Source organism: Bombus pyrosoma, linkage group LG2 (genome assembly GCF_014825855.1).
Source record: "Bombus pyrosoma isolate SC7728 linkage group LG2, ASM1482585v1, whole genome shotgun sequence".
In the NCBI taxonomy this organism is placed as follows: domain Eukaryota; kingdom Metazoa; phylum Arthropoda; class Insecta; order Hymenoptera; family Apidae; genus Bombus; species Bombus pyrosoma.
Genome location: NC_057771.1, coordinates 7,967,065 through 7,985,937, shown reverse-complemented (window position 1 = coordinate 7,985,937; position 18,873 = coordinate 7,967,065). Strand labels below are relative to the sequence as shown.

Here is an 18,873-nt window from a genome sequence, read left to right as displayed (position 1 = left end):
TCTTTGAACTATACAGAAACATTTGTGTTAAATATACATAGATAAAATTTCATCAATTTATTTTATCCGAAATTGAAATAAAATCTTGTACGAGACTGATACCTCAGCTGAAATTAATGTGTCATATATGTGTGACATATAATAACGAATGCGAAAATTATATTGTTAATTATCTGCCAATCGTATCTAGGTTAATTATACGAGTATAATGTTGCATCGTTATATAAATTTGTTTCTCATTAGCACATAATTTCATTGCTTTCCCATTTCTTTTTATTTATTTTAACGATTAAGAAATGAAAGATTATTCGTAGCTACCAATGTTATCCTACGATGTTAAAATTTCCCTAGTGTATAGTACAGTGTGCGACGGTATACATAGATTCAGGGAAAAGGAATCTCCAGGGAGCTCGATGAATCAAAGCAGTAGTCCAAATTTAGGGTCATAATCTCATCCTACTCGTGTAAGTCTCTCGTAGAAAGTATCAAGTCCAACATACGAAATGTCTGTTTTCTTTGGACGAAATAGGTATGCTTTTGCTTTTCACCGGGATAAATATTGACATACTTTTGTTACCGAGATATAATATTTCCAATAATACTTCTGAAAAAATATTATTGTTCTAGATTTTATAAAATCTTCGTGGATTCACCTCGTTCTTTATCTCCAGAGCTGCTGGTATCTCTAGAAGAAAATGACAAAATCCAACGACGAATATTACGTTCCTTGGCAATGTATTATACGCTACAATAAAACAATTGATGTGTTCAAGAACTATGTTAATATCATCCATGCAGAATGACTTTTAAAATAGATATGTAATTAAAATTTTATAGGTATTAATTCATTCGAAGTAGAATATTCAGGAAGAATATGTAATTCTCGTTGCAGATAGAATATCGAAGACTTTGCAGCGCTATAATATATAAACGATACAGGGAATGGAAAAACATAAATCAACCTTTACTTCTACATAAACCATACTGCAGGCAATCTACGCAAAGGATATGAAGCGTTCAAACGGGCATTTCATACGTTACAGCCTAATATAACCGGGATTTGTTTTTCACCGGAAAGAAATAGTTCCCTGTCATATATCCTAACGTTCTGCGCGAGCACATATTGCAAAAATTATAAAACCTTTCTATCTCATCGGACGGAGCCGTAAATTTTCGAAATAGCCACGATCGAAAAAGGGTTTGCATCAACGGTTAATCGATATTCTTTTATCTACGACGTTCATCGGGCCGGTTCTTTTCGGGGTTGACAGAACGAAACCGCACCTACGCATTACACCATATATCTTGGTAGAAAAATCCGGCCAGGAATGCTTCGAATCCAAGTCGATATTGGTACATACTGTATACCATGTATCTGAATACTTAGAGGAACTCTGTACATATGAACATATTATGTGTGTTTTACGAAACGTTTTGAAATTTCATTAGCACCGTAATGCGACCCGAGTAACATGATTATATTGGTAAAGTTTGAAACCAATTTGAAAGTATATAGGTGTATAAAGTGTACAGAGTAGGTATACGTAGTATAAGTTACACGATATTTAGTGTAAGTGTACGTATATTTCGCAGAGATCAGACGATTATTTAAACTACATATATACAGCGTGTACCAATTTTTTTTTTATCAAATATATGCTTGCAATACATATTTCGTAATTGTTATATAGATTTTCAGATTGGTTCGAAGTTTTACCAATATAATCGCTACGGTCGCTACGTGTCTCGTTACGAAGTTGATAAAATTTTACAATGTTTTATATAATAATATATTAGATATATAAGATAAGTTAATAATAAGATATATAATATGTATATGAAAATTTTCTACGGTAAGTAGTCTCTGAATACTTTCTTGAGTCGGTATATTTCTCCGCGATGCGCTTGAATCCCGGTGGCTCTAGCATCGAACAACTCCGAAATATCTCACTGCGTGGAAGCTGCACGAGGGGGCAGCGATTTATTATTTTATCATAGTCCCGATGCCGAAGGCGGCCACGTATCTCGGCCACGGAGTCGTAAATCCCGTATTATATCGTAGATACCATAGGTGGATTATATTTTGTATCTTTGTACGATACGGTGCATAAGTATAGAGTAATCTAATTATGAATGAACTTGAACGAGACAGGTATATTCTCTGTTCCAGTTTGAACGTCGAAGAGCAATTAGTTGTGAAAGGGGGCTAAAAAGTTAACAGAAAAAAGAAAATGTTTCTCGAATCAAAAGCTTGAAAATATAAGAAAGATATCATCGTGAGATCATTTTCTGATGGATTTTGGAGTATCAGAGAAGAGAGTTGGCGCGACAAGAAAGAGAAACAGAAGTAGATGATTCTCAGGCTGCGACCTCTCGAGAGGAACATAAACGTAATTTACGATTAGTATTCGCGATGGAATATTTATGACGTGTTCGGTTGAATGTTATTTACATACACATAAGTTCCGAATAGCGGAGATATTTACAATCGGTGAAGTCAAGTGCGTAAGAGCGGAGACTTTCTCCGCGAGTAGACGAGATTATGCGCCATCGTATTTTTCCAACATGTCGATGGTTACGCGCGATGAATAGCTCGAGTCGAGGCGATCGGCATTCTGTCGCGTGGTTCCCGTCGAACGTGAATCCTGGGTGGTCCGCCAGAACGGCAGAACCACGTACAACGCGATCAAAAAGTTGTTACTGCTTCCTATAAAGCGATTTGGAAAAGAGAAAATAATGCGTACAGAAAGATGTACGAGTAAAGAACCTATAGCGGCTGCAAAAAGTATTGACACACCATTATTTTATTACAGCATTCACCCATTAACTAAATTAAATGCAAGCATATTAAAACTTGATGACATAGAAACGAAATGTAGAGTCTGATAAAACACTGATAAAAAATACCGATAAAAAGGTTCAAAGAGTATAACACACCTTATACATGAAAGGTATCTACAAATGCTCGAATACATTTCATGCGCCACTGTTGTATTAAAAGAACTCTTTATTTAATTGCAACGTTTTGCGCTCTGGCTCCCATACGACGTAAAATGCGAATAATAAATTCAAACAATGCTATTTGAATAACGCGGAACATACTTCTTGTGTTATCCTACTGTACGAAGCCAGCAGTCTGCCTTGGCCCGCTTAGAACAATGGATCGAACGTCGTCGAATTATGGGACTCGGTTCCAACCATAAGCGGACCATTTTCGGTTCGATCAAGCCAAGCCGAAAATAAAAGGACCAGCCGTGTCGTTTTTATCTAGCTTGCTCAATTAGAGGAGCGCTGGATTTCGTCTGTTCCTCGAGGCCGACCGCTAACTATGCACGCGCGACATTCGTCCCAGTCAGCTTAAAAGCCTCGTTTGGACAGGTTTTCTGGAATTCTTCGAGGGGCACCGAAGTCTCCCACAAACGCCTCCGCAGCTCCCTTTTGCTCGTCTCCCGGAGGGCTTTAAAACCTTTGTGCGTTCGTTTTCCTGAGACTCTATGGTGACTTATCTTCTTCGAGAGATTATGAATTCGAAGAGCAAATAAAGAGACGAGTGTGTAACGGCGCTCCACGGTCTTTCTTTTACCACGTTTCGCTCCCCATCTGACGGTCGATGGGGCAGAAAATTCATTTCCTTCTCACCATTCTTTGACGGGTAAGTTGAATTGTATTGGCAAGAATTATTATTGCGATGTTGGAGGGTAACAGAGATTACGTAGTTTTGGAAGAAGGTATTACGAAGGACAGTGTTTCTGAATCTACATCGAAGGATAATTAAGCCCCTCGGAAGATCAATTCTCAATATTATTGTTCACAATCTTCTTACACGATTGAGCCAATACTATTGGTGAAATTTTATAAGCCACCAGTTACAAATTGTAAGAATAAATTCTCCTGCATAATAACAACGTGTTTGGTAATAATGCGAATGAAAGTTCAGAAGCAATTTTTATAAATTACACTTCATCTGATTCCCTATCTGTATACTTCTGTATTTTCTCAGTATATCTTCGCTTGTCGTACTTAATAACACTTAATAATTACATTGTGCGTAATACAATTTAAGGTGTAAAAATTGTTACATTATTCTTGGCAGTTTTTTCAAATCTTTTTCGTTCTATAACATACGATAAATAAGAATTTGTGGCAATTAGAAAGTGTATTCTATTTGACGAAGTTACGTTGTAATAGTAACGTCATAGCTTCGCTCATGCCCAAGATCGAGCGACGTTTGTTCGAGTCTAACAATCTTTTCGTCCGACGGTTATAAAATATTACACTGCTAATTCCATAAATCGTGGTACACCCTCTCTTGAATTTTTGCCAAGATTTATGAGGACGGTAACTAGGTACGAGTTGTATAACTTGCACGATACGATTACGACCGCCGAGCAAGCTATCCTACACCGGCAACGACGTTGTTTTCCTTTTTTATTATTTTGCCAACATTTTCTTTACGTTGCGTCGTTACGAAGACCTCAGGCGTCGCTTCTTAGTTTCCGCGCTGAGTTTCGAGTCTTTATACTTGCCTTTAACTTCTTCCGTTTCAATTTTGCTTTTCTTATGATACTTACAGTGCAGTTTAAATAGTAAACGATGTAAATGGTAGAAATTAAAAAGTAATTATTCTGCCTGGAAAGGATGCGAATTCTATGAAAAATGTGGCCACGAAACTTACAAGCGGTCAGACGTTTATGCAAATTGGTATTTTTACAAACCACATACGAAGAATTGAATTTTGAATATAAAAGAGAGACTGTCCTATTTTCGAAATATAATGAAATAATAAAGAAATAAATAAATTTAACCAATCCCACGTATTTTCCATCGTTTATTCTCACCTTAAACTTTTAAAGTAAAGTAAGCGTTGAAAGTCCACAGGTTGAAACTACGGAGGTTAAAATTGCGTTAATAAAAGGAAACGTCCGCAGCGTTGAAATAACAAATAATATAAGTACCCGGGTTAACAAAGAGGCGCTTTTGTTCATATTAGAAATCTACGTTGCTCGCTACTTCAATTTCTCGATTATATCTGCAAAATTTTCGAAACGAGACATTTCGTAACAACAATTGGCCTATGTTAATGATTTTCAGGATCCATATTAATTTCGTCCGTACAATCCCGACGTTAAATAAACAGACATCCGCCTGTTATACTTCTGCCTTGTATTTGTAACAAAGCTTCCTCTTCGCCCGGACCAGTGGATTTTAACTGACACGGAATATCCGCTGTTACGCAATGCGCTGGCTTTTCACGTCGGATCACGTAGCGGCGCAAAGTATGTCGGGGATGCGTCTAATTTTAAGTCCTACCCGTTGTATCCGCGAGTTACGCGCAAATAAGAATTCGCCTGTTTGCATGTCAACCTATATATACATGCTTGCATCAAACGTCGGCCAAATTGTAGCCAGAACCGATGAAATTTTCGTGCTTTGATCTTGGTAAATTCGCGCAATCATCTTCGTTCTTGTTATTACATAATTATACATTTTCCTATTTTGTAAACGTAATTAAACAGATGGAATTTAAATAGAAATTTCTGTCATGTCCTAAATATTGTAACAGATATTTTACTTCGAGTGCCTCATAGAATATTCAGGCTATAAACCTCTCATTTATTATCATGATTTTTATGTAAGATTCAATTTCAACTATTATCAAAGTTCATATTGGTAATTTGTAAAATTCGAAAAATTTTGCTGATGGTATTAGTTCAACTGTGCAACACGGTCCCAAACGTAGTCAATAAAAATTGAGGCAACGAATAAGAATTTTTCGTTAATGTGGTATTTCATCAGTCCGTTGGCTACGTAACAACGTTAATCGTTCGGAAATTTCCCGGTTCGCATTAGAATAAATAGAAAAAAAGACACGGCCGAAGGAAAAACAGACACACGGCCTGATGGTTCGATGATTTCTCGCGTTTAGTCTCGGTGCATTCTTCGGTACAGCTGCAGCTGCCACGAGATATCATCGCTATACTAGCCTGTTGTTCCACTCCTTCGGCATGATACTTGCGTATACGTATACTATACTATATATGTAGAACGCAGGGTACACGCACGATTTATGACGGCCGTTTTAAGGCCACCGGCACCGCTTCGTAATGCCATTAATGATAAACAATTTCGACACTGCGAAACTTAGACGATGCCGGTTAATTTAATGGAATCATTTGCAGCGAGAGCTTTACGATAATCGGTCGAACCCCCGGGCACGACTCCCAGACTTCGTGCTATGAAACGCCAGTTCCCTCTTCCAGACTTCCTGTTCTACGTCTCTGTTATATAAGATACGGTAGAGCAATCAAACAGGAAATTAACTAAAGCAAAATGTTAATGTAGAATAGAATTTGCTCGTTCGAAGGTTCATTTTCGAAAAGATCGAGTTTGAAAATGGGTCAGGTGCACGCGAACTTGGATAATTTCTGATTGAATACGAGAGGAAAAATTCTACATACAAAAGTGAAGATTAAAATTTTTCCATTTGGAGCTTCATTTCCGAGAAGATCAAATCTGCAAACTGGTCAGTCGTGCTACTGTGAATTTGGCTCATTTCCAATTCGATACGCTTGTAGGATAAGAGACCCTGTCCGTACGTGAAAATGAATCAAAAACGTAGAATAATCTTTTCTTCGTTCGGAGCCTCGTTTTCGAGAAAATCGGGTTTGAGAAAAGCGTTCAAGTACGTACGTGAACTTGGCTAATTCTCAATTCAATACGAATGGACAATTTGGTAAGAACCTTTTTTTCGTACATGCGAAAATAAATTGAAAATCCAGAATAACCGTTTGTTTTTCATTTGAAGCCTCTTTTCCGATTATATCTATATAATAGTTTGAAGAGTGGTCAAAAATACGTGACTAATACGCAATGGAAAACGAGTGGACAATTGATAAGAGATTCCGCACGCGAGTTTCATTCAAATTGACATCGATATACATATGTTTAACGCTAAATTTAAAAAAAAAGAGAGAAATTGGTAATACAAAATTGATTGGCAACACAGTGAGTTTTTAAATTGTTCCTCCGTAATACACGAAAAATGTTATTTTTGTTTTTCTCTTGTACCACTCGTTATACACTTTTCATAATGACGGTTGAATCTCGTTGGAATACAAGCTGTTCGAAATATTAATAAATCGCGAAATTCGAATGTCTCGAAACGCGCAGAAATGCCAGAAATCTTAAAAGACAATGAGAGCTATTAATAGCCTCTGTCCAATAAATTCAAATAATCGGTCGCTGTAGCAGCGATACACCGAATTCCGGCCCAATTTCTCGCTAGATCGATAAGAGAGTCGGAGAATGCAGCGTTGGAAATGCTCGCAGAAATTGGCGAGCGCGCGTGACATTCCGTCCAAGTTTATCGACTCGGGGATCCATCGATCTCCAACTGCTAGCCGGAATCGATCGGGAAGCATTGCATGTATTAGCGTGTTGCACGGTAGATCTGAGTTTGGTAGAACGTCGTTCTAAGAGCAGTTTTACGTTAATCGGTCTAAGCATGTTGGATGAGAGATTCTTGTCTTGTGCTCGAGCGTTTGAAATCGAATGTTAGCATCCTATTAGCATAAGAACCGAGAAGATCTCTTCGCGAGAATAGCTGCCGTCTTATTTACAATGTGTCAGAGATGATCGTTCACACATCAGCGATTTTATTCTATGCGCACTGATAAAACGAAGATGTACGATAAGACAGGTTTATTTGGGTGATTTAAGCTTCAAGATGTTCAGATTCAATCTTCAACTTCGTACAGAATAATTCAACCTTGTCATGTGTCATGAAACGTTATTAGTCTTTGATATAATAACGAAAACGTGAGAAAATATCATGTACCTCGGGTGCAGCGGGGGAAAATATAAAAAACGAGAGGATGCTCGAAGGCCTTAGAAGTTTTCAATGTTTTGTAGGTCTCGATAGTTCAATGTCTGACAAACATTTTCAATGTGTACTTTTGTCAAAGCGAATGCATCGGCATAAGATATTTAATAAAAATCTGAAATGTCCGAGTCTATAATCATATTCGAATGTTCATTGTTCATTGTTTCGAGGAACTTCAAATCGCTTTGAAGTTGAAATTCAAACATCCGTCGTTGGTCATGAGCAGATCGTGTCGTTTCAGCATCAAACACGAGTGGATGAACGTGAAAACGCAAAACTCGCGGCTACTTTGCGTAATGCACGATCACCGAGCGATGAAGCTATTGAATAACCTTTCAGAGCGCGACAAAGGTTCGCTGTTGAGGCTCGTCCTCGCTTTTCACTACCGAGAACGAGATTCCATCACGGGACTGCGTCCCTGTTCGTTGCACAAAGATTCTAGTTCCGTGACTTCGAGCGTGAAACCGGCCCGAGCCCGGTCCCGGAATATTCCCAGATTCAATCTGCAGAAGGCACGTAAACCCTGTATAGCCAGAGAGCTATTCTATTCCCTAGCGAAATTAGAATAATTACGTGTTACATCGTGTCTCGACGACTCTCGTCTCTCTCCTGACTAGTTCAGGTGTGCATAGAGAAACTACGTTTCGTTTAGCAGCACTTCCCACATTACTTTTATACTTAAACATCTCTTTCCTTCGTTTCTTCGAGGTTTGGAAGATCTCATGGAACATCTTACTTCTGTGAGAGAGTGAAGGAAAAAGATCTTCGTAGACGGCTCGAGGAAATTACGTTTGACACGCGATGCGTGAATGAGAATCCACCTGACTGCTGCTAATTAGCGACAGTTTATCAAAGGTGAACTCAGATTACCACGCGTGGAGTTAGTGAATTTCGCACATTCTATTTCGCTAGCAAACATATAGCGATAATCTTATTTTCGTACGTAACTCAAACTGTCTATAATTTTCTCTTTCTACGATGTATTAAATATGGTTTTAATTACGCGAAGCTACAATGTAATTCCAAGTGACAGAAGTGTAAGGTAAATTCAAGAAATCGTTCGTAGGTCGACGTAAATCGTGTTCTTATAGAAGACAGCAGTAAGATATCTTCATCAAGCCCCTGAATAATCAATCTTTAATGATCCTTTCTAACGATCAATTCTTAACAATTAGACACGCAGAAACGGTTCCACCTTTACCTCTTAATGATAAATCTGACAATTTTTACAAAAGGGAAAGCACAGCGCAACCTAATAGATTTGAAGCTTTGATACCACAATACGTAAAATTTAGCGCATAGATTTTCATTTCGAAGAAGTGAATCGACATCGCGCGAGATTATTCAGAGAATAGAAACCCGAAGTAATTTTACCATATTTTCGCCAGATACAAATTAACTAAATTCCCGACAAAATACATATACGAGTTTTCGGTTGCGCTCAAGAGCTAAGCAGCGTATCGAGTCGACTAACGAACCTAAGTTAACCAGCTCGAGACGTGACAAATTTCAATTATCCATCCTCTTCGAGATAAGCCAGAGACGTTTCCGATACTCGTGGAAAATTCTTCACTCGCTGTTCGACGTGTCGAGGATAATTAAACGGTAAACAGCGAAGCAGAATAATTCGAGCTGCGTTCGGGATGGCGAGTGAAAAGGATTTTAGCGATGCACAGAGGATGGTATTGAGAAGTGAGCGATGCGAGCGCGTGGACATTGCTTCACGCTTGATATTTCACGATCGACAAACGTGTCAAGTGCGATCTGTCGTTGGACGACGCACCGGTATGCACGCGCGCCTACGTGCGTTCCTGCGCTGCCTTGCGCGTATACGCGTCCTGCCTGCACGGAAACGCAAGTACCCTAGGGCATGCACTAGGTGTCCCGTGGTATACGTTCGAGCGAACAGCCATTACCTCCGGACGGTCACCGGACTCGTTCTCGTCCGAGAAATAAGCCGGATGACGGTCGTTTCGTTCGTTTAGAGTGACTCGTTTCAATCCTCCGGTTGGCCATGCAATTGCAGTCGACTCTTCTATTTGTATTCTTTTTTTTCTTCTTCTTTTTACTTATGCTAATTGAGTCGAGGAAGACCTATCGCTATGAATGACTACAATTTCGTTTTACTTATGCAAATCGAACCGGGAAACATCTATCGAAGTAAACGACTATTTAGGAAGTATATGCTAGTATATAGGAAGGCTTAGTTACATAGTTATGTTTGTAATTTTTGTAGACGTAGATATGATATAAAGTGTACGATATAAATTAGAAGGTAATTACTTTGGTAATTACATAGAGTGGAAAAGTTTGAAAGAAATAGCGTTATACGCGTAATATTTAGAAGCAAGTTAAACGTCAAATATAAAAATAGTGACAAGAATCTTTCCGATAAGAAATTCATGGAATATTTCATCCTAAAGTAACGATTTTAACGAGTCTACGGTATAATCCGGTGGGAAAATTTCTTTTCGTAATTAAATCAAACTTTCAAACAATCTTTATTTATTCACTATACCGTATAAAATATATAATATAAATATACATTAATGAATTGGTATATAGATGATAAAACAAATGCCTCTTAATTATACCAGAGGACTGGTTATAAACATTCCCTTAATTACTTCCGTGCTTAATTATCGAATTGGTAGAGAGAAACGCATCAAGATTTCCCGAGTTCAAAGGTTAATCCAATTTCATCAATTAAATAACCCAATTGAAATTCTCAGTTGATGAATGCGCAAGCACGTATCCTATAAATAACACCCATATAAATGTACATCTACATCAATAATATTAATAATTGTTAGCATGTGCGTACTTTTCACGTTCATCTAGTGTCGGGCGGTAGAGAGGTAGCGTATAAAATCTTTACGTTAAGCAGACATTAGGTCAGTCTTATTTAAAGCTTGGAATTAGTAGAAGTAATGGTACTACGTAGACAAGATTCCACTTCTTTTTATTTCTTCTCGTCCGTTCTTCCCTTCCTTCTTCTTCTTTCCTTCCCTTCTTTTCTTCTTTTTTCCTTTTTCTCCACTTGTGGTTCTTCGAATAACTTTGCCGAATGTTGTTTCGTTGCTTTGGCGCTATTAAACGCGCGGTATTTAACACGAAACTCGCAACGATGCGGCTCAAACGAGCCGCGTGGAATGCGGGAATTACAAATATAATGAGGGGCTGTACCTAATGCGATTGGACCACGCGGCGAGATAATCGTATTTTATTGCACGAACCATTCTGCGCTCCAACGTTCTATGAAGGAAGTGCCCTGATATTCGTTATTAGCGATCGTTAAAATTAATTCGACTTAAGGGACTGCTAAGAGGATCGGAACAGCGGCAATTTTCTTCCACGAATCGTCCCTGTCACGTTTTCCGCATACTTTCCGCGACGAATAAATTTTTCGATGGATATAATGGAAAAACATTTTCAATTACCAAAGTAATTATCACATAAGAATATTCCGAATTGTTAATTCATTGCGTTTCTACGATTTCTACAGGCAGTTTCAAATTCCCTTAAACTGTTATCCCATACAAAACCAAAATTTTGACGAGTTCGACTTTCTTTGATAATCTGGATCAGTTGTTACCGTTAGGACAGTCAGAGCATGAAAATAGTAATTTTAAATATACAATTTACGCCGAAGATCGTCTCACTAATTATTGGAATTCTGGCTAACTGGATAAAAAAAATATGAGAGGGAATAGGAAATAGTTTCGTTGATTTACGATCGTTGATACCCTAACAAAAATGTTTCAACCGCTTTAAAACAAACACACGCGTGACGCTTCGTCCACGCGAATTAATCCGGATCGAAATAAAAACGGTGCTGCGTCAAACAAGCTAATCCTCTTTTTTTTCCCTTCAAAAAATTACACTGGTAGCAGTAACGGTTGCGGTGGAAAGTTTGCCATGAAACGCCACGCGAGTGCCCTTGATGAATAAACTTTTCACTAGACTTTTCCGGCGTGTACGCATGCTTGGGCACGCACAACGTTGGAACAATAGGAAACAAAATACCCTTCTATTTCGCATCCCTTTTCGCTTTGTTTCGTGAAATACAATCCGTATATTATTAGGCGCATTATTATGTAGAACAGAAGGAAGACATTCAAGTATGATGTCAAGTCTACAATGAACATCTCCAGCCATTCTCGAATAGCCAAGCTTGAATGCGTTGGTCCATTATTATTAATCGGTAATTAGTAGTTCAGCCAACGATCTCTACTAGCTATATAATTAAGGCTTCCTACATAGATGGCCGGTAACCTCTCTCTCTCTCTCTCCCCCCCTCTCCTTCTCTCTCTCTCTCTCTCTCTCTCTCACTGTAAAGTTTCAGGACGGTATTCGAGTTGTCCAAATTGCAGCAATCTTGCACCGTGTGGTATTCTACATATAGATACACTTGCTCAGAAACACCGAGGCAATCGACTAGAAGTTGCATAGTAACGATGCAACGATGACAAACTTGCCATCAACTTGGTCGATCGTAGGGCAAAGATACAAGTCTGACGATCAACGTTAAAACCCGAATACTCTTTGATCGGCGCGAGATTCATCGTGCGCTTGATGGCTAATTAAACGTTGAATAACTAAAGCATCGATCAAACGATCGATCAACTGATCCGATAATTTCATTTCTGCGTTTAATTTCCTTCTTCGACATATTAACGGTGTTAAATGTTATAGTTTCATGGCGATTGAACGTAAACTTGTACCAAATATTCTCGTAATACTTTACTAATAGCTTTAATATCGACGATGGTCGAAAGTAATCAGCCAAATTTTCGCTATCGGTAATGGTTATTAGATAGCAAAAATATTTTCAGCCGCAATAACGGTGTTATCTGTGAACTGTGAATATTTATGTAAATTCATGTTTTTGTGAAAATAATTTAAAGAACAGAAGCTAGGAAAAATGGAACTTAATGGAAAATGGATACTGTAACTTTGTATATTTTGTATATTTTTGCATATCATGTGCGTTTGTACGCCTTTAAATTTCTCGCAAATGCGTCAAAATCCGCACTCGACTGAACAGTAACCAAACGAATTTCTATCATCGAATGGTTGTAATATTCATGAAAAATAAAATTCGTCGTCGACAATGATAATGATTATTAGTAGCCAAAATCAATTTCCGTCATCAGTACTTGTTACCAGTAACCACAAAATACTTTTATCGCCGGTAATGGTTATTCGTAATAAAAATCAACTCCTGTCATCGACAACGATTACCGGTAACCAACGCAATTTTAATTATCTACAATGGTTATTCTTAGCACTAAAAGAATCAATGTTCCTCGATCAACTAATTTCTAGAGAAATATTCTCAGAATTTAGCGACCACTACCTTCCATTTAGGCAAAACTTAATCATTTCTTAAGCACTTTTTAATTAAATCTAGTAGGGACAAATTTTCCCTGGCTTTAGCCTAACAAGAGAGAAGTCAGGGAGAAGGCAACCGGATCGCCTCTTCCACCCTTTAATTATCCCTTGTTAATAAATCCTGTAATAACTAACTTCGCTCTGTCTATTAATCGCTCGATTATCTACAGCTTTAACTCTCCTTTTTGCCAATCTATCCAGCTATTCTATGCTCGTTCTAACAAGCGTCAAAGGTATCAGGCTAGTACCACTCTTCCCTCGAGCGTAGTTCGATTCAACTTTGACCGCGAATAGTTTACAATTGGCTCGGTCGAACTTTCCTTTAACCGGGAATCCGTTAGCGATCCGGCAACTGATCGAGAAATCAACGTTTACGCTTCATTCTCTATTCGCTTAACGTCCTACGCAAACACGCCTAACAATGAGAAACTATGCATCGAAGGAGGAGGCAGGCAAATTTCTGCCAACGAAGAAGATTGTCGCCAAGGAATTCAAACGGTTACGTGCCCGAGCGATGGGGAACAGCCTGACGGCGACGACTAACACCGCAGTCATTGGAATAATCCAGTGACTTCGGTCTGGCAGGGTGACTGCACTTGCAAACGCAATCAATGCGAGTAAACGTACGCGTTAAGCGGCCGGCATTGTTGCGCGGCCATTGTTCCCGCGAGGTTATTGTTGCATTATCCCTGCATTATCGAGCCTTATTACCAAGCGAGTTTAAAGTCAGCCATTCAGCTCGATCGAATCTTGCGGCTGCTCTGACCAGAGCGACGATCATCGCGGCGATTTTCCAATTTCGACGAGTATACCAATAGACATGATCGCTCGGGAATAATCAGACGTAGGATAGACTGGGGTCGGGAGCAAGTAGGAGTGAAAGTCAAATATTTCGAAATGCATTTGTAGTCTGTACGTATGGAGTTTCTTAGATGAAGCTTGGACGAACGTTTCTTAGATTATTAGATTAGAAAACTAATCTGATCAACTTTTTGCTTTACAGTTGTATTAGAGTATGAGTATGATCGACGTTGGTCTTCTTTAAAAGCTAGTAATTAATTTCCGTGAATTTCTTAGAATCGATAGAAGAGAAGATTGGAAAATAAAGAATTGTAAAGTCTGGTGTAAATGGTTAAAACAAAAAAATATGTTTGTAACGTTATTATCATTTTACGCTTTTTAATTTATTAAAATGATCACTGTGAGAGCTGATGTAATGAAAGATTATAATTAAATCACACACATCCACGTTTCAGCGATCTACATAACAGAATAACTTCTTTACAACGTAACATAACGTATTCCTCTGTTACGACTGTTTTTTAATAATCTAGTTTTTGTTTGATGTAACTTGCATTGCATTTTACTCGCTTTTAAAGCATATCATCAGTGAAAATTTCACATAATCAAAGCACAGGAACATGACAAGAAAACGTTAACGTGTAACGTTACGGCCAATCTCGGTTGACGCGGTTCGTCTTTGAATTTTTTTTCATTATCACGATCTAGTAGAACGTAGAGAATTTCAGAAGCTCCAGCATGCCCATTCGTCTCTAAAAAAGAGGCTGAATTTTCATTTCATTATCATAATCTAACGGAGAACTTTAGTAGCTCTGGCGTCTGAGTAGCTTTCATCGCAGAAAATTTTAATATACAAATTTATTGCATTCAGCGAAATAATTTTATGTATTAGATTAATTTCGAGTAAATTCAGAAAAATGTAAAGCAATTAATTGATTCGAGATCCTATCGTATTCGAAGAATTTTACTTATTTCATCTCCCTTTTTAATTATTTTTTTTTCTTTTTTGTTTAGTTTATAAACACAAATATTTTATCTCTCTTACAGATCAGTCGAATAAATATACGAATTTTTTTAAAAATCGCGATTGTTTTCCTATCAACTACACCCACTGTTCTACCCCACGCAATTTACGATAGAATTTCATTCGCAATCATAGAAATTTCACTATTCTTTTCTATGACTGCTGGAATGGCGAATGCGACGATCATTTTCGATAAAATAACAAGAATAGAACATCTGTCATACACAAGGGAAACGGTGCACGTGCAGGCAAAATTATGAAAAATGAGACTGCGCGAGAAGGCGGCGGCAATAACAGGGTACAAGGCTCGAGCAAGTTCCTCGCTTAATTTTAATCTCACGGACGTCTTCGGTGGGACCCGCTTCTCAACGAGGCGTCGACATTTTATGCATTAAACTGCGATGCTCTGTGGTAAGGGCTACCGATCGATTCAGAGATCTTTCTGCTCTTTTTTCCATTCCTCTCCTTCTTTCGCCTTTCGACGCTTTCATTCCCGGCCCGCGGCTGCACCTTACCACGCGGACTTCATTAGCATTTTATGGGATGTATCACGATGGGTCACGATGTTTCACCGGCTGTTTACAACGCTCGTACATCCATGGGACGAAACGCGAAACCTTGTTTCCGTTAAGGAAATGTCCCCGTGGGTTTGCGCGTGAATTGCCTCGTTAATTTTTCCGGTATACCTCTCTTTCGACGTACTTTTGGACGAAGAAATTCACGAAGTTTGAAAATATACGCCCTTATATCACGCAAACAGAAATTTCAGAGAGTTTAAGCAGAAAGAAGGGACTTGAATTTTGTCCGGGGCGTAAAATGTTAATTCGAGGCCAGTTATTTTCTCGTTAATTTTTACTAATACGCTAAATACTATAAAATAGAAAGCTATAACGGGCTAATACGATGAAATTTCAATGGAAGCTCGAAAGAAGTTTCAAGTACAGCGTGGTCGTAGTATTAAATGGTTTGATAAAATCGTGCCGATTTTGTGACGATTTGCAAGATATTTCGGAAAATGGATTCGTATGTATGCACTGTTCCATCCAATAATTTTCTTTGATCTTTCACGAATAAACTTATCAGGATGTCTTCTAAGCTTGCTCAAAGAATCGGATTTCTTTTCGTTTAGGGAATTCTTCGGTGCTTTCTTTTTCGAACAGCAGCCTCTCCTCGAAGAATAAACATTCGTTTGCTGTTTGTACTGTATTTTTCCCATAAAAGAAAAACCAAATGTACCACAAGTTTACTTCAGACTGACAAAGATAGTCGATACGCACGTCCAAGCATACGAACCTACTTTCGATCAGATCAATCGCTGCGTCAGCTCGGTGTCCTAACACTCGGAACGTTGCGCGGATTTTTTTGGAATACGAAGAACCGGCTCACGGTTCGTTGATCGAGCCGAGGATCTAGCTGCGGTTGGTTTCATCGATGTCGGCGGGTGGTTGAAGCCATAACAATTAAAAGGGGGCGTTTACGAGGCCGAAACGACATCGTTGCAGAGGACGTGGCCGATTGTAAACGTCAGCCGAGCTGGGCGAGAACGTAAATGGTTTGCCCCGTCGGTCGCTGACAATGCACTGTCCATTTTGTATTTCGCTCGATATAACGCACAGAATATATCAAAGATATATCAAAGCACATGACTTTACGTTACTTACGAATAACACCACGTTGTAGATGTGTAGAACGTATTTCAGGAAATTCACCGAACAGCAGCCGTCGTCTCGGGTCCTCAGCCTGGTGGACGTACCAGGAAGTCTCTCGGCGCTTTTAGCCATGATTGGTTGATTCGTTTCTTCTTCGTGTGTCTCCGTCGTGCCCGTGGTCGTCGTCGTCACCTCGTCACTAACTCTGAAAGCACACGGAATTCCATCGGATTAGTGATTTTTATAGACGAAGAAGGATAGTCGTTTCTCGAATGAAAACCGAGGTAGAACGGATGGAACTGGATCTTGTCGCCGACACGAAATTGTATTTCTTCCGGCGGCGGCTATCGAGATAGCGACTCTTCGCGTTCGGAATACGGTTTTAGGGGTAGCCGTACTCCGCTCGAATCGCGAGTAAATCTATCTTCGAGCGTCCCTTCCGGTCCCTGGCGGCAGGCCAGCGGACACCACGCGCCGCTAGCATTTCCGACCAAACGGCCACAGACACGAGAATCCGATAGATTTCACCCCTTATATTTGACTGGTACGTCGCTTACGATATCCGGTCCGTTTTTCAAGGTACCTCGTAGCGATCCAGCAGTAGATATCTGACTGACTTCGCAGAACAAATTGGATACATTCAATAAAGAACAGGGAGCATATTCGAACAAATATCGGAGCAAATGAAGCGGAGGAGATTTTTTCGGAAAACGTATATAAATCATCGGACAGTTGTATTTGTAGTCAAATTTGAAGAAAGTGGTTTAGTTATGGAAACAATTGTGGTCCGTTTATACAGGAAAGTAAAGGATACTATATTTATGTATTAAAAATGTTATTAAAAAGTAAAAAATATATAATTACTCATTTATCTGTCGCACTCGACCTTTTTCGACGTTTTATTATACATGGTATTTTCGTTAAACGTTTCGTTCTCTCAGTATGATTCGAAATGAATTTTTAGAGACGAGTATATTTTAATAAAAAATATTTTTAATAAAGAGTAATTTTAGTGTTTTCACGGTTTCGCCCTGTTCTATAATTTTCCACGAGTTTCTTCTATTAAATAGAAACGGCGAGCAAGAGACGGTGAAACAGTGACAAAGTGGAATGAAATGAAAAGAAAATATGGCGTGTAGTGGCAAAGGATCTACGTCAAGGAAGTGTAAGTAACTCTTCAGCGCTTCGAAAGAAAAGCGGCATAGGTTGGCACGAACCGATTCTTTCACTTCGCCAAGGAATGCAGCTTTCGATCGATCGTTTCTCTCCCTTCGCTCTATCCCTTTTCTGCTCCTGTAACCCCTTTTCCTCACTTTGGTCGCGTGCACGAAATCGGTCGGTACTATCTTCGTGACAGTGAGACCCGAACTCGATTCCAGCCATCGTATAGTCGACCTCTCTTGTGCAATTTCTTTCCTATGCATTCGATTAGCTCGCCACGTATCTTGGTCGAAGCGATATCAAAAGGCATCGATTCCAGCTCTCTAGATGATGATTAAATTCAATAGCCCTTCCATCTTCACATTTCTTCCGATCTGACGAAGAATTGGTAATATTTCCTTTTTAAGTATAATTGTTTTATAAGTATAAATTTAAGTATAATTGTATTCTTGTAAAGGGCGAATAAAAGAACAGAACCTAAATAGAAATTTGTTTTTGATACTTTTGCATGTTACGCGCATTCCGCGTATTCTATCAGCTTTAAGTTTCCTATCAACGAATAAAATTGCACACTCTAGCAATTACTATTATCCCTACAATATACTAAATTATTATATATATTTTATCAACTGTTATCAAATTTTTAGATTCCTTATACATTTAACGAACTATTTTACAACCTACCACCTTTCAAGCATTCAAATTAATTGTACTCTTCTACAAACGCGAACTGATCGAAGCAAGTCCATTATTTACGGTATTGAAGATTTCAATTGAACAACGCGACAGATAAAACGCGGCGACGATTCGTTCACTGGCCGATAACAACCTGCGGAGAATTAATTAGAAACCGCACCTGGCTGGCTGGCTGGCTGGCTGGCTGGCTGGTTGGTTATTTATTCGCGCTAATTGTGTTTCCGCAATTAGAACGTAGCCGATCGAGAAACAATTGGGCCGGGCGC

General features: G+C 38.9%; 1 protein-coding gene across 3 annotated transcripts in view; it reads right to left on the bottom strand.

The window, feature by feature from the left end:
- LOC122575639 (CD151 antigen-like) overlaps positions 1-18,873 on the bottom strand; it is a 90,740-nt gene that overhangs the window by 20,320 nt on the left and 51,547 nt on the right. For 2 of the 3 annotated variants that reach the window (XM_043744908.1, XM_043744918.1), the window contains one exon: positions 16,763-16,955. In XM_043744908.1, the coding sequence (XP_043600843.1) occupies positions 16,763-16,955 (193 nt within the window). Of the gene's footprint in view, positions 1-16,762; positions 16,956-18,767; positions 18,791-18,873 lie in introns of those variants that run through there. The other variant, XM_043744925.1, reaches the window with a different exon arrangement.